Raw genomic sequence first — 20,437 nt, forward strand, 5'->3', positions numbered from 1 at the left:
TGTTAAAAATGACAAGGACTGTAAAAGGTGCGATATTATTTCTGTTCCAAGCACACACACCTGTTGAAGGAAACATGTCAGCGTTGTGGCTTGCAATTTTAATTCCTTTCTGTGTTTGGTATTTATTTTTCTTTTTGGCTTTGATTATTTTTTAGTATATTCAGTGGGGAGAGGGAAACTGGGGGAAAAACACGTTCAGTTTTTAAAAATGGCTCTTGTTTACCCTGGTGGGATTAAAATTGGGTAAGAGGGTAGGAGTAACTTTGAAAGAGGAGGAACATCTGGTGTGAAATGTTTATTGACAATTAAAATTAATGCCTTGGTTTTGGTGGGATTTTAAAAATTGGTTTTCAAGACCAACTTTTGGTTTTACTGAGAGGCTTAGAGCTGAACTGTGGTGTCAATGGACTTGCAAACACCCCAGAATTGACTACAATTGTCAACGTGAATTAGGGACATGTGCAATTGAATTTTCTTTCAATGGATAAAGGCATTTTTCTCCTGTACAGAATTGTGATTTTATTTTCTTTAGATATATTTTTACTTCTAATGTACAGATTTTTAAAACTCTACATTGCAGATGAGGAGCTACCTGATTACATCATGGTTATGGTTGCCAATAAAAAGAGCCAAGATCAGATGGCAGAAGATCTTGCACTCTTTCTGGGAAGCAACACTGTTAAGTTTACTGCGTGGTAAGTTTTCCTTTCACATGACAGTTAAAGAGAAATATGTAATTGTGAAATATGTATCTTAATTTTAAGCCGTGCAATATTCCAGGAACTTAATGTACTATTTTTTTATTTAGGCTGCATGGTGTCCTTGACAAGCTGCGCTCTGTAACAGTTGGTAAGTACAGCTAGATAACTCTAATTTTAACCATGAAAATAATGGCACTCATGTTCAGATCAGAACTTAAGCAAACACATAGCATAACTTTTGAATAGATATGAAATCAGCAAATACTAGAAATACATATTAAAAATGTTGAAGATTGGACTGTGAGGAACTCTGATTTTTTTCTTTGAATCACAGAGCCCACCACTTTAAAGCAGCAGTCAAGCTACACCAACTGTAATGCATTGTTTCCTTCGGAGAAGAGTCAAGCAGCAGTCAGTGGAAGTACTGATCAAAGCAGCGATGTTCATATTCTTGCTGTTACCAGCACACTTTCGGAAAGAAACGATTCTCGGGTTTCTACCAGCTCGTTACAAGAGCAGACAATGCCCATTATCCGGTAAGAGAAATTAAGCAGTCATTTTTTGAGTATCCATTGTAGATTTTGTCGGTGAGTGCACAGCTCGGAAAACAAGTAGTCAATTATTAACAAAAATTGGATAGAATTGATTTCAGTTGACAACGTTTTCCAAAAATAATTGATACCACAAGACCATACTTGGCTGAATCCTTCATACACGATGAACTCAATTTACAACATGGAAAATATATTCCCCACACTTAAATACAGTAACTCCTTTATCAAATCTATTTGACCTGAACTTCTTGCTTCCTCAGTTCCCTTTCGTGCTCTGATTCACTTCTGTTGATGGACATTAATGGCTAATTAAAGAGGTTGTCAAGAAGCCAAACCTTTTATTAATCACAACTGATTTAATATTGTCCTGAAAGCATCTGCATCGGTTTTTGTTTTGGCCAATCCTCACAGTAACAAGTGTTTGACAGTGTTTAATGAAGGATTATTGGGAAACTTTCCACGTTGCATTCTGAAATGAACTGCGTAAAATGCTTGCCTTGTGCCTTATTTCTTCATTTCACAGGTGATATCTTTGATTTCAGCAGACTTTTTTTTCAGAAAGATTAACTCAAGTGGTTAATTTCTGAACTTACAGCTTTTCAATGCACCCATCAAGCCAACTGCTCCCCCGGAAACAATCTTCATGACTATGTTGTTATTTCTGAAAAATAATCCATCAATTAAATGGGGAAGTGTTGCTTTTATTGTCTATACCTAAATAATGTTTTGAGTTTTACAATTGAAGTTTCCTGCACCTAGGGCCCAGAATTTAATATGCCTGAAGATAAATACAATACTATTGGATCAGTACTTAAAGCTGATGGCAGAGGTGATCTTAAAGAAATGCTGATTTGACGTTTCTCCAAATGAGTTAAGATTATTTCTTTGCTGTGTAAGGCAGGCATATTTAAGAAGCTTGTGAATTTTGTATGGATGTCTCTGATGCTTTCTTTAACTATTTTATATAGAACAAGTTCTGTGGAGAGGAGCACATCTCAATTAACATCTGCAGTGAAGCCGTTAATGGAACTGATCTCCTCCGAAGCCGTAATTGATATAAAACCTGAGCCAGATGATCTGATCGATGAGGATCTTAACATTTTACAGGAATTCCCGTCATCTTCTAAGAAGAAGCCCGTGGTGACAGTTGGCTACAATATATCTTGTCCTTCACTTGAAGCCTTTAGGCCAGAAGAAAATGTTTCATATCCATGCAGGGCAACTGAGAATAGCATCCAGTCTTTCAGGGTGCCTCAGAACAATGTGCAGCCATGTAAGTTAGGTGAAAGCAACTTCCATGGTTGTAGGCCAATAGAAAGTATTGGCCATCCTTACAGATCATATGAAAGCAGCTTGCAAGCTTACAACAGAATATCAGAAAGTGATGTGCAGATTTACAGGACATCAAAGTTGAACTCTGATCGATCAAGTAGAGATGTGAGTGCAAATTAATAATTATGGATGTTTTGATAGATTTAGATTGTAGCCTAATTTTCCAAGCAAATATTGCCTAGATCATGCAAGTTCTTAGTCTGCCCCCAGCACTCTGTGTGACTTCACAACTGCTTCCAGCCCCCAGTACCATTGTCTCCCAGCCCATTCCATTTTCATTAACCCGAAAAGTTATGTCCTCCCTTATGATCGTACTTCCAATCACACCTCCATTTTCTCTCTTCCCTAGATATCTGTACAGTAAGAAATCTCTCAACACCAGGTTAAAGTCCAACAGGTTTATCTGGAGTCACGAGCTTTTGGAGCGCTGCTGCTTCATCAGGTGAGTGGAGCACCTGATGAAGGAGCAGCGCTCCGAAAGCTTGTGATTCCAGATTAACCTGTTGGATTTTAACCTGGTGTTGAGAGACTTCTTACTGTGCCCACCCCAGTCCAATGCCAGCATCTCCACATCATAAGTATCTGATGATTAGAGAGTTGCAGAATTTAGATCCCATTCTACAAGTGCACTGTTGCCTTTTCAATGGTAAATTCTTAAAAAGCACTTCTTGAAATGGTAAAAGCTGTTTGAATTACACATTGGTTGAATATTTTTTCTGTAAATAGGATGAGAGTTCCAGGAAGAGAAAGGCTGCAATCATCAGTTCTGTGGTAAAAGTTAACAAGACTAGTGATGGTGAGGAAGATGATGATGATTATGGTGCAAGAACAGGAAGTCTTCCCAGCAGTATTTCTGTTCCAGCAAAGCCTGAAAGAAGGTACCAAGAAGCATACTGATGATATTGTATTGTTTCTCATTGGGTAAAGTGCAATGTGTAATCAGCAAAATTTTCCATCTGTGTTAAGATGTTGCACAAGATTGATGTGCATCATTTAATTTGTTGATATAGTGATAGCACTTCCTTCTCCTACTTACAGTTTTGACTTCCTATAAACTCTTACAGATTAAAGTTTATTTTCTATATTTAACTAGTAAGCCAGTGTGATCAGGGAGGAGTTACATATTTTTTTTAAAAGTAAATAATTCTTTATACTTAACTGTAATCCACTCTTGTATGTTTTGGACACTGCCTTTTTGTTGGTAGAGCAACTTCATGTTGGTGTCTTCATGTTTGACACTTTGAAACCATTGATGTGCATTCTGAATACTGCATCATTGTATTCTGATACACTATTTTGCCAGGCTATACACTATTTTTGCCATTCTAATTATTAAGTTGGGGGAACAAAAAGCAAAGTACTGCAGATACTAGAAATCTGAAACAAAAACAGAAAATTCTGAAGGAATATTCAGTAGGCCAAGCGCTACCTATGGAGAAACCAAATCTTACTGCCTTGAATTTTCTGGATTGCACTAGGAAATCATAGAAACCCGACAGTGCAGAAAGAGGCCATTCAGCCCATCGAGCCTGCACCAACAACAATCCTGCCTAGGCCCTATCCCCGTAATCCCACATATTTACCCCCGTTAATCCCACTAACCTGCGCACCCCGGAACACTAAGGGGAAATTTAGCATGGCCAATGCACCTAACCCACACATCTTTAGACTGTGGGAGGAAACCCACGCAGACATGGGAAGAATGTGTGAACTCCACACAGACAGTGACCCAAGCCGGGAATCGAACCCAGGTCCCTGGAGCTGTGAGGCAGCAGTGCTAACCACTGCGCCACCAAGCCACCCACAAACCTGGGTTGAAACTTACTCTGGTTTCTCTGCTGATCTAGCTGAATAGAACTTGTGCCAAATTTTCCAGGGAGTGCCAGAAAAATGTTACACATCACCAATCAGGGTACCAAGTAAATAGCCAACTATCTTGTACCATGGCACCTCAGAGTCTCTACTGCTCTTTCAGTGCAACTGTATGTCCCTTGGTAAAGCCTTTCCTGATGTTTAGTTCTTCTGAATGCATGAGGCAAGACTTAACTAACAGTGCTTTAGTTGTGTACAGTGCAAATCTCATTAAGGAAAAATCCCCCAAAATCTCCAAAGAAAATCACCGTCCAGAAATCTGTTCAACAACATTTGGTGATTTTGGACTGCACTGTACCTAAACTTTTGAGTGAAGATCAAAGCCAGCACATTTAGCATTAGAGCAGGAAAGTCACATAGAGGTAGTGTGTTTCTCTGGCTGAATCTTTAAAGTGATCCACATCAATGTTTCAGCATAATACTGATATAAATCATTTACATTCAAGTTTCCTTGGAAATATAAAATAACACTGAAATATTCTGGTAAATTCCTAGCCCACCCTGTTTCAGGATTACACCCTTTGCAAAGACTGAAAAATAGTATAAATAAGCAACATTTAAAATGAAATGTATCAAAGGGAAGTGGTGGTGGCTTCTTATTATTTGATCCAGGGAGATGTAAATGTTCTTGGCAAGACCAGCATTTATTTCCCATTACCAAGAACCCTTGAATAAATACACACAGCAGAATAAACAGAATAATATGTGCAGTCTTTGCAGGTGATTTATCTGAGCTCCATTGTGTTAAGCAATGTCATGTTTAAAAATGCATATATACATGTGGATTGTTTCTAATATTACTCTCTACAAGGCATAAGCACTTTTTTTTTTTGTTCCTACTTTTTTGCTATCATAACTCAAGAAAATAGCTCATCAAAGATTTTTATCTGGCACTCATCATTGGGGCGGCACAGTGGTTAGCACTGATGCCTCACAGCACCAGAGACCCGAATTCAATTCTGGCCTTGGGTCACTCTGTGTGGAGTTTGCACATTCTCCCCATGTCGGCGTGAGTTTCCTTCGGGTGCTCCGGTTTCCTCCCACAGTCTAAAGATGTGCGGGTTATGTTGATTGTCCATGCTAAATTGACCCTAGTGTCAGGGTGATCATCAGGGTAAATATGTGGGGTTACAGGAATAGGGCCTGCGTGGGATTGTGGTTGGTGCAGACTCAATGGCCTCCTTATGCACTGTAGGGATTCTATGATCAAGACAGATGCAAGAATGCCAACTTTCAAAGGGATCAGCAGTTTATACTGCATGGAAAAAAAGTGCTGATTGGTTGGCAAGGCAACTTCTGAATGAACCAGAGAACTATTGCCCCGCCCGCTTTTTATTTCAAAAAAGGCACAATACCTGGACATGTTCCTTTTGTCTGCAGAGGACAAGCCCCTGTAAATCAATATATGTAGCATGTAGAAGCATAAGTGACCCATATTACCACCCGTCGGGTGATCTTAAGTTGGTTATTAGTGTAGTAGTTAGCACATTCTGGTTTGTTCAGCCAAGTGTTGTCCAGCAATGGAATCACGTTTTAAGATTAAGACATTATGTTCAAGACGTTATGTTCTGAGTTTTGCAAGCACAGGTTGGTGGAATACTCTGTCTAATGTGAATAACCAGAGGGACATGCAGTTTGATACAATCTGCCAATTATTAGAGTGTATAATCCCAACTGCATTAATAACCAATTTAAGATCATTGGTCGGGCTCACATATGGCTCAAATCTGCTTGCAGGGAGTACATGTACACAGGAACCTGTCCTCTGAAGGCCAAAGGAACATGTCCAGGCATTGCACCTTTTTGAATTAAAAGTGTGGGGGACAATAATTCCCTGGTGCATTCTCCATGGCAACACCTCGGTGAATCGACTCACCAACCAATCAGCACCCTTTTCTCTTGCAGTATAAATTGTTGGTCCTTTTGAAATTTGACATCCTTGTGTCTGTCCTGATGGGTGTAAGACAAAAAGGTTTGATATGTCTTTTTTTTAGCAATACTCAAGTTCAGTATAGCCAAGTGACTAAAAACAGCTGATATTTGATCTATAGACTTTTCATAAAAGTCCAAGAAGAATAAATGTCATTTCGCCACGTAAGGAAAATATCAACTTGTTTACCATACCCTGGACATCTTGTTCTGTCTCTGCATCCCCAGAAGAGACTTGTGGTTTATACCAATGCGGTTTATAATCACATTAACAATGTAAACAGCAAGTTTGAAATAAGCATATTTGGAGCCAGTTCATTTGTTTTTTTTTCCAGGCCTACTTTGCCACCTTCTAAACAGGCCAACAAGAATCTAATACTCAAAGCGATCACAGAGGCTCAGAAATCTGTAAGCAAGACAACAAGCTATCCACCAGGTAATGTAGATTCATACAAAATACTTGTCAAGGCTGGGGTTTTTTTGTGTGCCCTCGGCATATATGTGATTGATAAATACAAGCAATAAGATATAATTTATTTGTTAGCTCAAATTTGGTACCTTGAATATTTGTTCTCTCGAAGCACATCTTCTTTCAAGCTTGTCTTCCAAAGTCTGGTTCCAGTTTTCCTGAAACTGAAATCCTTCACTACACTCCTATAATTCTCTGTTTTAAAAGCCAAACTTGGCAACATCTAATCATTGTTTCCTGATTTACCTTGTTTCCCGCCTGACCCTTCAACCCCTTACACTACAAAACCAGGCCCTTCACTTGGATTTCATTAATGTAAGAGTGGAAAGGGAGTAATTCTATTTTCAGAAAAAGTTTTAGTGTTTGTTTTTCTAATAGAGTTCATGATTGAATTTGCACAGGTGCAAATGGTAAGTTAGTAGATGCACAAACCGGCACTTCCTACAAAATACCCGTCTTGTTAGGCTACATTACTCAAGCTATACCAAGGTTAAGGGTCAATGAGACCAAGTATTCTGTAGAATTATTTTTAATTTAATTCTTAATCTAGAACTCAATTTTGAAGTAACGGAGTGATTGATACAACATTTGGTTTTGATGGTACACTGTGTTTTTCAGACCCTTTGACACAAAGGATCTAAATTGTAACAAAATTCACTTCTGGTTTTTATAATTTTTAAAATTAATGTAAGTGTTTGTTCCATTGTGGATATTTTACATTAACAGGCAAGTGTTCTTTCTTTCTAGTGCTACGTCCATTTACACCCACCTTGCTAGCCAACTGATTCATTTAAATTATTCTTTTTTTATCATTGTGAGATTTAAGCAGTACGAGTTAAAACTTAGTTGAGTTTTTTCTGCCAATATTTTTCCAATATTTGATCTGATTTATCTGGGGAAGGTGAACTAAAATTAAGGTGTTTTAAGAATTTTTAAAAAATCTACTTTGTAATTATATTTTCCTTTTTTTGCAGTAGTTTCACAGAGACAGACAGTACCGGTGGCTCCTAGAACTCGGGCCATACACGAAAGCAATGAAATTGAAGTGATTACTGTAGAAGACAAGCCACATCAGCATGACTTACAATTACAAATCAATAAAACGGAACAGCCTGTTCAAAAGTATTACTGTAAGAACCAAAACTGTTTGCATGTTAATGAGAATTTTGACAGAAATTGTCTCAGAAATTCGTACCAGGAAAATACTATAATTATTACTCTTGAAAATTTAAAGGACAGTAATATTTTGAAATAAAGTTTTCCATATCATCCATACTTCATTGTATTTGTAACCTTTGCAAACTTAGATCTTCAAATATTTTTTCTTCTGTTGATTCCTTTTCTCTTCCCCTCCACCCTTCAAGAAGTCTCACAACACCAAGTTAAAGTCCAACAGGTTTATTGGGTAGCACGAGCTTTCGGAGCACTGCCCCTTCATCAGGTGAGCGGCCACTCACCTGATGAAGGAGCGACACTCCGAAAGCTCGTGCTACCAAATAAAGCTGTTGGACTTTAACCTGGTGTTGTGAGACTTCTTACTGTGCTTACCCCAGTTCATCACCGACATCTCCACATCATGGCTTCCACCCTTCAAAGCAGGGACGGCAGTGAGGGCATGTCTAGTTGCCTGAGAACCTGCAGCCCTCTCAACTTGGTGATTGTCGTCACTCATTTTTCCCCAACAGATGCCATTTGTCTCTGGCGCCAGGTTACCTGTGGTTCCCCTTTCCTAATGGTTACACATTCGGTGAATTGTTCTTGTTTCTAAAACTTTGTACGTTTGTCTTTTGTTTGAGGGTGTCAATACTACTTGCCTCCTCAATTTGTTCACAGACAGCTGGCGGGAGCATATTCCCAAATCTCTGTTCTAAAGTGGCTGCTAAGAAATCTGAGAGAGTGGTGCATGTGTGATTTTACCCAACTTAGCACATGGCATAATTGAGAGTAAGACTCTGGAAAGTGGGAATAAAGCCTGACTCCCATCTTTAAAATATAACATCTGGAGCTTTGGTGTCTTCCATTACTCTTCATGTTCTATAGTGTCCACCAAATAGAGCATTTCATCTCTTTGCAAGATTATAAAATATAATGATTTAATGCAAGATTATAAAATATAATTTATTGATTTGACAGTGAAGTCCATAGAAGCAAGACCAGGTGGTGACACTAGGTCATTTATTTTGAAGAAGCCAATTTTGGAAGGAGTGGAACCACAACTCCAGGGAAAAGTTGCAGTTTATGTGGAAGGTGTAACAGCAGAACAGGATCGTGTGGTGCAGGCCAAGTGAGTAGCCCCCTCCTGTTTTACTGGGGTTATATGATATCCGGGCAGGATTGCATTTTCATTATGTTTAATTGTATGTTTTAGGATGCAACCAGTGTTTCACAAACCTCTGTATTACGATTTAAATGCAAGTTGAGAGTGAATCCTAGTCTTTTGCTCCCTTCTTTCCCACACCCCCAATCACATCCCATTTGAAGTTCCTCAATGTTCTGACCTAACTACCAGGGTAGAAACCACTCCAAAGTTCAAAATACCTGCTTCAGTTTCCTGGCAGCACAATTGGGCAGGGGATTGTTCTCAGTGTCACGTTTAGCATTGCAGGAGGTAAGTTTAACAATCTCAAAAACAGTGAATCTGCCAGTTCTAGATATCTTATTTCCCTGCTTGCCCCTCCTCACTCCCACTCAGTCTACACGTGTTGATCACAGTCACCAATATTTAGGTGCCAAATGCTTGTTTCTTCCAGGAACTATACAGACTGAGTTGCAGCTTCACTTAATCTGAAAGATGCTAGCGTAACCTCCAGCAATAAAGGATCAAAACTATCAGCTCCAAGTCCAGGCAATCATACTGATATCTGCCTGCTAACTGAGGTGGGAAGGATTGCCCTGGCTGCCCTTATCCACCCCTGAACATACAATGCACTGACTAATACAGAGACCCCAAATGAAAGCATTTCATTTCATATACTGCATCTCTCGTTCCCGCTGCTTCTCAAAGAGGCCTTTCCTGCTCAATCCCAGTGGAAGCAACCTGGAAAGATCAGCCAAATGTGCAATGTAACCACCTAACCGCATTCACAAGTGAGCTGGAACCCATGACTGTGAAAACAGGGTCATGAGAACTGCTGGAAATCCCAGATAATGCCATGTGGACGCTGCAATAAAATTACTTTCAGCTGCCCTGAAGTAATCGAGAAAAGCAGACCAATATCTATCATCCAACATATATCCACAAATTCCTGTGAACTTGAGTGGATCCAACACTTAACAGTTCACAGAACACTGGCTTCTATGCCCATGGGCCTGCTTTTGTTGTAAGCAATTGTTGTGAGGAAAGTTCCTTGCTGACATTGTGTATAATTTAGACTATAAAGTCCTGAACGAGAGCCAAATGTTCTTTCTGCCTTTAGTGCTAGTATCTCTCCATTTCCACAGCCTATTCTCTGAATTTCTTCAGAAATGCAAAGCCTCTGGCAGTATCCAATTACAGTAAGAAGTTTAACAACACCAGGTTAAAGTCCAACAGGTTTATTTGGTAGCAAAAGCCACACAAGCTTTCGGAGCTCCAAGCCCCTTCTTCAAGTGAGTGGCATTCAGGTGGAGCTCCGAAAGCTTCTGTGGCTTTTGCTACCAAATAAACCTGTTGGATTTTAACCTGGTGTTGTTAAACTTCTTACTGTGTTTACCCCAGTCCAACGCCGGCATCTCCACATCATGAGAATCCAATTACCCAGTGAAGCTGAATTATTGAATAGAGCTGGTCTGATTCTCCAAACTGCAATAAAGTTCCTCCCATGCAACTGCAACACAAGCCATATCCTACACACACTTTGGAGAATAGGATGTCCAGTCCCAGGCTCCTCTTCTCATCAAAGTACCAAAATAAATGATTAAAACTGCATCTATCATTGCAGAGACTAAAATGAAGGCCCTCTGAGCCCTCCCTCCAAGCAGCTCCTCCCCCATCCAACTCTGTGTTGAGGATTAGACTATCAAGCTGCTGGTGAAAAGTACAATCTAGAATAAGAACAAAGAAAAGTACAGCACAGGAACTGCCCTTCAGCCCTCTAAGCTCGTGCCGATCATGATGCCCTAACTAAACTAAAAACACAACCTTCTGCCCTTACTCAGTCCCTCTAATCCCTCCCTATTCATGTACCCATCTAGATGCCTCTTAAATGTTGCTAATGTGGCTGCTTCCACCACCTCTCCTGACAGCGCGTTCCAGGCACCCACCACTCTCTGCATGGAAAAACTTCCCCTTAAACTTTCCCCCCTCACCTTGAACCTGTGCCCCCTTGTAATTGACACTTCCACCCTTTTTAACCACCTTGGCTACCTGTGTTGCCACTTTTGAGGAACTGTGGACCTGCACGCCCAGATTCCTCTGTATGTTAATGTAAATGGCAGATCCTTTAGGAACAGTATAATTCACAGTTAAATTTGATCCTCCAAAATGCATCATGTCGCATTTGTCCGGATTCAACTCCATCTGCCATTTCTGTGCCCAAGTCTCCAATCTATCTCTATCCTGTTGTATCCTCTGACAATCCCCAGCACTATCAGCAACTTCACCAATCTTTGTGTCATCCGCAAACTTACTAATCAGACCACCCACATTTTCCTCCAGATCATTTATTATATATACTACATACAATAGAGGTCCCAGCACTGATCCCTGTGGAATACCACTAGCTACAGATCTCCATTCTGAAAAACACCCTTCCACCGCTACCCTCTGTCTTCTATTACCAAGATGTGGAGATGCCGGCGTTGGACTGGGGTGAACACAGAAAGAGTTTTGACAACACCAGGTTAAAGTCCAACAGGTTTATTTGGTAGCAAATAACCTAACCAAGCCAGTTCTGTATCCATCTAGCCAGCCCACCCCGAATCCCATGTGATTTTAGTTTTTGTACCAGTTCGCTATGTGGAACCTTGTCAAACACCTTACTAAAGTCCACACAAACTACATCCACAGCCCTTCCGTCATCAATTATCTTTGTCACCTCTTCAAAAAACTCAATTAAGTTGGTGAGATGTGACCTTCCCTGTACAAAACCGTGCTGCCTGTGACTAACTTGTCAATTTTCTTCCAAATGTGCATATATCGTGTCCCTCAGTATCTTCTCCAAAAGCTTCCCCATCACTGATGTCAGGCTCATTGGCCTACAATTTCCTGGATTATCCCTGCTTCTTTTCTTAAACAAAGAAAAACATTGGCTCTTCACCAGTCCTCTGGAACCTCGCCTGTGGTCAAAGAGGATGTGGAGATATGTGTTAAGGCTCCAGCTATTTCTTCCCTTGCCTCCCACAGTAACCTGGGACAGATCCCATCCGGCCCTGCGGACCTATCCCCGGGACCGGATGGGATGCTGCCCTTCAAGATTGGGTGCTTTTAGCACCTCCTCTGCTCAGTCAAGCTGCTTGCTGGATACATTGAGTGAAAGTTCTTGTATCATAGTAGGACCCTAACCAATCACTTATTGTCTCAAAGCTAATGCAAAGTGCAAAAGTACATAGTTTGTTCCATCTATAATTCCATTTGGGAATCACAACTAACATTCTAATCGCTCTGTAAATATTAAATCATGAGATATACTGTTACTCATGGGGAGCTGGCCTTTAGCGATTGAAATCAAAATCACTTTCAGGTCAAATATGTACAAGTCCCAAATTGTTATCAGACTCACTTTTTTTCACTCTTCCCATCCCCAGGAATGTAATGTTCTAGTTTATATGGAGTTGCATCTGCCTCTCCCTATTTCCTATCCTTCCATTCAGCTCATTGTCTTTTCAAAATCCCTTTCATTCTTCAGAATGTATTTGATTACACATCAAACCTGTGTGTATTTCTAGATCATGTACATGTACGTTGCACAGGAGTCCACTTTTCCTATAATATGTGAACACTCTGCAAGAGCAATTTAAAACTAATTTCATCATGTTGCTCTTTCTCCATCCTCCTGTATCTTCCTCCTCTTTATATTGGTAATGAGATTCTAACCCAGATCTCTGGGCACATGGCTATTCACGAACTGCCAATCTGAGCATCCTATTGCTTGTACACCCTGCTGCCTGTCACCTAACTATTGATTCATTTGGCTACAATTCATTTCAATGCCTTCACTTTCACAAGTCCCTTATGTGGCACCTTATTAAATTCCTTTTCAAAGTGCATGTATGCAACATTGTCCTATTCTATTCCATGATCTGATTTCCATGAAAAATTCAATTAATCAAACCCAACGTCTCAAAAAATCCTTGCTGATTCTCTGTCTCTGATTAGCCTTTTTAAGCAGCGACAAGAAGAATAAAAGGTTATGTTCATCAAATGTAAAATCACTTAAGCAGTGACTCATTTGGCTGTGAAAACACCTTCCCCATGGGAATTCTTGAGCTGCTACACAGAAATATTTTTGTTATTACCGATATTGGATCATTTTTCTGTTCCAGTATGTCTCGCAGAGTATGCCATTTTTAAAAAGCTCAGTTAATCCTGTTATTAATTATGCTTTTAACATTTCTTTGGTAGAGATCAACATGACTCTGAGGAATCAAGCCCTAAATTTATTGTGACATTGGATGGGATTCCAAGTCCCCCGGGATATAGTTCGGAACAAGATGAGGAGACTGAGCCGATGGAGCATGGTGGTCTTTTGCAAGAGGCAGGAAGGAAATACAGATTATCGACACCAAATGTTGCTCAGCCGCTGAGGGAATCTGATGGTAATTGGCTAATTATTGAGCAGGCACAGATTTAAAATTTAAAAAAACAAAAAGCAGTGAGAATTTTTTTTGACACAATGAGTCATTAAGGTCTGGAATGCAATGCTTGAGAGTGTGGTGGAGGCAGGTTCCATTGAAACCTTCAGAAGGGAATTAGCCTGATATCTGAAAAGGAAGAATGTGCAACGTTATGTGGAGAAGGTGGGAGAATAACACTAAGTGATTGGCTCATTTGGAGAGCCAGTACAAGACACGATGGGCCAAATGGCCACCACTTGCACTATAAAATTTGAGAGTTTGTGACTTTTAGAATTATTTTTAAAGAACATGAAATCCAGACTAAGGAAATGCTACTCTGCTCATCAGGTCTGATTCATTCATAGCCCACAAAACCTGTTAACTCCCTGCTTATACTAATTTATTTCCCTTCCTTAAACTCCTGAAGGAGATGGGCAATGGGAGAGAAACAATGCTTTAAAAGCCCTTTATCCCTCCATCTTCCTTAACTAATATTAATTTTGCTCCATTCTAAAAAGTTGATCAGTCCTGATTGATTTCCTTCCCTGGAAAATCTATATTGTGCAGAAAATGATATTGCCAAGGGAAAGTGTCAGTAGCAGAGTTTTAGATTAAGTTTATGAAGGCTGGGGCAAAGGTCAGACAGGAGAGCACTGGAGACGGAGGTAACAGAGGCAAGGATGGGGATTTGAACAGCAAATGGATGGTGACAAACAATGTTTTGAAGCTGAAAGTAGACGACCCTTGTGATGAAGAAATCAGAAGCCCAACTCTAGTCAAATTGGATGCTGAGCTTGCAGCAATCTGGTTCAGCCGGAGACAGTGGCTGGAGAGTGAGATAGAATTGTTAGCAAGTGTATAGGGTTTGTGACAGGAACAGAAGATTATGTTTTCTGTCTCCCCAGTGTTTAGCTGGAGACAATTGTGACTTAACTAGGATTGGATTTCAGACAAGCCGTCTGGCAGCACAGAGGCAATGGAGAGATAAAGATTGGCAATAGAGAGGTAGTGCTGGTTGTCGTCAGCACAGAACTGAGTCCAGTTATGTGTCTGCAGATGTTGTGAATGGTCAACATGTAGATAAGGAGGCCCATGGATAGATCTTTGCTGACTTGATAGGGTTGCGGGTGAGGTGATAGAAGAAACTATTGCAGGAGAAACTCTGCGTCTAGTTAGGCAATAGTGAAATCAAACAGCGGCAGTCTGGATAAGGAAAGAGGCATTGTAAGAGAATGGCTTGGTTGGCCATGTTGAATGCTGCAGAGAGGAAGGATAATTTACAGTAAAGAGCTAACATTTCTGGTCAGGGTCATTGTGGTCCTGTGGCAGGACAGAAACCTGATTTGATTGATTCAAGCAGTAAGTTGCAGGAAAAATGAGCAATATATTCAAGGACTTTGGGCAGTAAAAGGGTGATGGTTTGCAAAGACAGAGGTTGTATGTAGATTTATTGAATTGCCAGGGTTTTGAGTCAGGAAAGGAATTTGTTTGGTAAAAGAGTTCAGTGAGAATCATGGCCATGGATCAAGAGATGAATCTTGTGCACAAAGTGGAGTTTGGAAAGAGCATGAGGGATGATTTTAAGGTACTAGAAAGGGAGGACTAGGGAGGCTAGAATTTGTGGTTCAGGTTTGGATTACTGGGCATGGGGAAGCACTGAATGGATAGTCTTGGTACACAAGCCCCTAATGTCCTTGTTGGAGGATGGCTGGATAAAAGGCTGGGGTTTAGTTATGCATTCCAGGTTGTGTGGGTGACTTTGGCAGGGGAGCCAAAGGCCAAATTTGGTGATGGATAACTGAGTCCGTTTCGATCAATCTGTTGGATTTGAAGAAGTGATTATTTGGGCCAGGGAGGAAAGAAGTGGAAGGAAGACAGTGTTCACTTTTAAAACTGATTTTACTCTGAATCATTAAAAATAATCTAATTATGCAGGACTGTTGCTTGGAAAATATTTTTGGAAAACCTTGTCTTTAGTTGGCAAGTAATCAGATTTAGATGGACAGAATTCATTAATACTTTTAAAAATGATCTAGTGTTGGAACGCATTCATTCAATGGGAGCTAAATATGTTAAATCACATTCTTTTCATTTTCTACCTTAGAAGAAATTGATGACAACTTTCAAGTAAAGCGGCAGAAAGTTCTAGAGCGATGCAAGTACTGGCCTGCGTGTAAAAATGGTGATGAATGTATGTATCATCATCCTGTAGCTTCATGCAAGTGAGTACCTTTTAAGAAACAACCCACAATGGTTGTTATTGACATTTTCTGACAATCCGAATTCTTAATTTAACTTTTATTCAATGTTTCTTTTGGTCTTCAGTTTTGAGTATTAATTAAATGTAATCTAGAAATTCATTTTTGTTTTCATGCTGAAGTATATTTGCTTTTATTAACTCAACACTCTTTGAAGAGGACTTAAAATTGTGAGAGAAAATCAAGGGATCTAACGTTACTCGACTGGCTTTGGTTTTGTAGCTGTTTTAATTTGGTTGACTGAAGAATTTTAAAAACAATTTAACAATGACTCCAGATAAATTGCGGTAAATTTGAGCGAACCATTGACCTTTAAATGTGGAGCTGTTCACAGTTATGATCTGAGGGCTAATCTCAAAATAAAACATTAACTTGACAAGATCTTCCTTGTGGACAGTTTGCTGACTCTGCTTCGCCACTGCTAAACTCTTGTACATGGATGTACACTAAGGACATGAACGGAAAAAGAAATGGATGTCTCAAGTGTGGAAAAAATCGTTTGAAATCTGCTATAGAATTGGTTTCTTTGGGCACTAATTGCTAAGTGATTGATGTATTTTACTGTCATTTATTACAACAGTCCCAAACTATATTTATATAGCATCTTTAATGTAACAGAATACCCAAGGCACTTCACATGAACATTATAAAATACAGTATGATACAAGTGGTTCGAAGGAACCTCTTTTCCTCTGGTTTTTGTGGCTATGACTCATCTTTCATTCCCCCACCCTGCAGTATAAATATCTCCCACTTTCAGCTTTGATAAAGGGTCGTCTGGACTCGAAACGTCAGCTCTTTTCTCTCCTTACAGATGCTGCCAGACCTGCTGAGATTTTCCAGCATTTTCTCTTTTGGTTACAGTATGATACAAGCCGCTTAAGGCATATTAGGATGACAAAAATCTTGGTCAAAGAGTTCGGTAAAAAGAGTGTCTTAAAGGAGGAAAGCGAGGTAGAAAGGTGGCCAGTATGGAAGTTATTCTAGAATTAAGGGTCTGGAAGGGCGGCCACCAATCGTGAAGTGATTTAAAGTCAGAGATGCTCAAATCGGAGCAGTGCAGATATCGGAAAGTTCGGACTGAAGAAGATTAAAGGGACAGGAGCCAAGGAGGATAATTTTAAAATTATGACGTTGCTTGATTGGGAACCACTGTAGGTTAGAGAGCACAGGGTAATAGGAGAACAGGACTTGCTGCGAGATGGCAGCAGAGTTTTGAATTACCTTAAGTTTATGAGGCTAGAATGTCGGAATAGTCAAGCCCAGAGGTAACCAAAGTATGAATGAGGGTTTCAGCAGCAGATGAACTGAGATGGTGTGAAGTTGGGTGAAAGTATGGAGGTGGAAATGGGCGCGGCCTTAGTGATGACACAAAAGTTGAGATCGGAGGCTCATCTTAGGATCCAATGTGACACCAAGGTTGCAAACAGACTGACTTAATCTCAGACTGTTGTGAGGGAGAGGGATAGAGTCAGGAGAATCATAGAGGTTTACAGCAAGGAAACAGGCCCTTTGGCCCAAATTGTCCATGCCTCCCCTTTCTTTTAACCCGTAAGCTAGTCCCAATTGCCCGCGTTTGGCCCCTATCCCTCTATACCCACCATAACCAGTTAACTGTCTAAACGTTTTTTAAAAGACAAAATTGTACCTGCCTCTACTACTACCTCTGGCAGCTTGTTCCAGACACCACCCTCTGTGTGAAAGAATTGCTCCTCTGGACCCTTTTGCATCTCTCCCCTTTCATCTTAAACCTATGTTCTCTAGTTTTAGACTCCCCTAACTTTGGGAAAAGATATTGACTATCTAGCTGATCTATGCCCCTCATTATTTTATAGACCTCTATAAGATCACTCCTAAGCCTCCTACGCTCGGAGGAAAAAGTCCCAATCTATCCAGCCTCTCCTTATAACTCAAACCATCAAGTCCCAGTAGCATCCTAGTAAATCTTTTCTGCACTCTTTCTAGTTTAATAATATCCTTTCTATAATGGGGTGACCAGAACTGTACACAGTATTCCAAGCGTGGCCTTACTAATGTCTTGTACAACTTCAACAAGACGTCCCAACTCCTGTATTCAATGTTCTGACCAATGAAACCAAGCATGCCGAATGCCTTCTTCACCACTCTGTCCGCCTGTGATTCCACTTTCAAGGAGCTATAAACCTGTACCCCTAGATCTTTGTTTCGTAACTCTCCCCAATGCCCTACCATTAACTGATCTTGCCCTGATTCGATCGACTAAAATGCACCACCTCGCATTTACCTAAATTAAACTCCATCTGCCATTTGTCAGCGCACTGGCCCAATTGATCAAGATCCCGTTGCAATCCTAGATAACCTTCTTCACTGTCCACAATGCCACCAATCTTGATGTCATCTGCAAACTTACGATATTGGATATCCTATTTTAAAGCTGTAACATCCTTCACCATTAACTGACCCAATCCCAAGTGTGAATAAAATCAGGCAATAAATTATTATCTGGTTTGTCTCTAAATCTAGAGATTTTGCTAACAATTTCACCAAAATAGCTAAGAGTTTAGAGCAGAAATTGTATACAATGGCTTCAGTCTTCCCAATTTTTCTCAACTTCTGCTCATCCAGTATTGTCGGATAAGTAGTCTGATAATTTATGACAGTGGAGGAGCTGAGATGTGTTGTGAGGTTGAACTACGTGTCACCAGCATACATATAAAAACTAATGCTTCTGAATGATGTCAATGAAGGATATTATGTAAATGATAGACTAGAGGACACCAGAGGTAAATGTTGTGGGAGCAGGAAGGGAAACCATCGCAAGTGATTCTCTGGCTAAATAGGTAAGAATGGAACCAGGCGAGAGCAAAATCCCACCCAGCTGGATGACGCTAGAGGAGGATGGTGTGATTAGCATTTAAGACAAACTGGTAATTAAAGACAGTGATTCATGGTGATGATATTGCTGTGATCATTTTGTATGGACATACAAAACTTATTGAAGCAGTTGCAGTCACTTTACCATGTAAAGTTTTCTTCTGCAGGGCCAATTTTATATTGATGTAGCAGCAATGTAAGCAGACAAAACGGCCATCTATATAATCGGCCAGTGGTGTCTGTCCTGTTGATAAATCAGATTTTGTATTTGTCTGTATCCAGATGGGAATGTTGTATCTACATGAATACCTTTAGGTTACCTGAATGTCACCAATTATTACACATTTTGTTTTATTCATCCATGGGATGTGGGTGTTGCTGGCTAGGCCAACGTTTATTGCCCGTCCCTTAATTGTTCTTGATAAAATGGGTGGTGAGCTGCCTTTTTGGACTGCTGGAGTCCATGTGGTATGGGTACACCACAGTGTGTTAGGGAGGGAGTTCCAGGATTTTGACCGAGTGGCAAGAGTTTAAGTTGGACTATATATAGTCCCTGCACACAGCTGATATTCAAATACAAGTTTAGAGGCATTAGTGGGTATTAGATATGATATTTGGTATCCTATTTTAAAGCTGTAACATCCTTCACTAATAACTGACCCTATCCCAAGTGTAAATAAAATCATGCAATAAACTATTATCTGGTTCGTCTCTAAATCTAGGAATTTTGCTAAGTTTCGCCAAAGGTCATGTACCATCCCAGACCAAATCCTCCCTCACTAATCTTTTGCCAGATGTAAATATTCTATTAAGTGGGCTTTTTCAATCCCTTCTCAATTCTCCACCTTCTGTCTGATCTATATGTAGATTAGGGCAATTTGAGTATAAGAAATAAGAGCTACATATGTGCGCATCAAAATTAAATTCCCTAAGTTTTCCACATCCACAGACCTTTTCTGATCAATTATAGATTCGTTGGAGCTTTTTAGGCACATACTGTATGGTAAAGAAGTTAACTCAGTTACTCGATAACAGGAGCAGATTATACTGGAATAGCAGGTCTAGTATAATTTGGTCCCAAATATTTGTATTATTATGCCATATTATTGAAAGAACTCTTGCATTGCTTCTATGCTGGTGCTCACTTAGTTCAGATTCCAAGTGCTTAAGAGCGGACTTTCTGTGTTTATAATCTGCCTCCCGAATCTCAGCAGCAGATTCTTAAATTCTCAAAATAACTGAGTCTACAATCTTGCTGTCAAGTTAAGGTGGTATGAACACGAGGAGCAGTCTTCTTGGATGTCAGTCTCCCAGGTTCTAAATAGAAATGACTGCCTGTGTAAATGTGTAAGTTAACTGTAATTGTGCTTGTTTACAGATGTTGAAATTTTAATTTATCATTTCAAACTCTTTTTCAGAAGATTCCTGTTTTTTAAAAAAGTTCATTTTAAATTCTGTATACATTTATATTTTATTTTCAAAATTATACAGTTTGTTTAGAAGTTCATTTGCAATCTTCTTACACTGACTGAAACCTTTGTTGTTCACTGATAACTTAATTTTTTTTCTCAGAACATTTCCAAAGTGTAAATTTGGGGACAAGTGCCTGTTTATACATCCAAATTGCAAATATGACTCCAAGTGTGTTAGACCAGACTGCCCATACACACATGCAAGCAAGCGAACTGCAGTAGTGCCTAAACAGCCAGGTTTGTA

The 20,437-nt window shown here is 39.9% G+C and overlaps 1 protein-coding gene across 2 annotated transcripts in view; it reads left to right on the top strand.

Annotated features, from left to right (window-relative positions):
• The window catches only part of zc3h14 (zinc finger CCCH-type containing 14), a 32,413-nt gene that overhangs the window by 9,426 nt on the left and 2,550 nt on the right, over positions 1-20,437 (top strand). The window contains exons 3-13 of one of the 2 annotated variants that reach the window (XM_078234194.1): positions 581-695; positions 809-849; positions 1,036-1,237; positions 2,224-2,692; positions 3,314-3,465; positions 6,724-6,824; positions 7,832-7,987; positions 8,991-9,141; positions 13,399-13,592; positions 15,715-15,832; positions 20,294-20,430. In XM_078234194.1, the coding sequence (XP_078090320.1) occupies positions 581-695; positions 809-849; positions 1,036-1,237; positions 2,224-2,692; positions 3,314-3,465; positions 6,724-6,824; positions 7,832-7,987; positions 8,991-9,141; positions 13,399-13,592; positions 15,715-15,832; positions 20,294-20,430 (1,836 nt within the window). The remainder of the gene's footprint in view (positions 1-580; positions 696-808; positions 850-1,035; positions 1,238-2,223; positions 2,693-3,313; positions 3,466-6,723; positions 6,825-7,831; positions 7,988-8,990; positions 9,142-13,398; positions 13,593-15,714; positions 15,833-20,293; positions 20,431-20,437) is intronic. The other variant, XM_078234195.1, reaches the window with a different exon arrangement.

This window comes from Mustelus asterias, chromosome 18, assembly GCF_964213995.1.
Source record: "Mustelus asterias chromosome 18, sMusAst1.hap1.1, whole genome shotgun sequence".
NCBI lineage: Eukaryota > Metazoa > Chordata > Chondrichthyes > Carcharhiniformes > Triakidae > Mustelus > Mustelus asterias.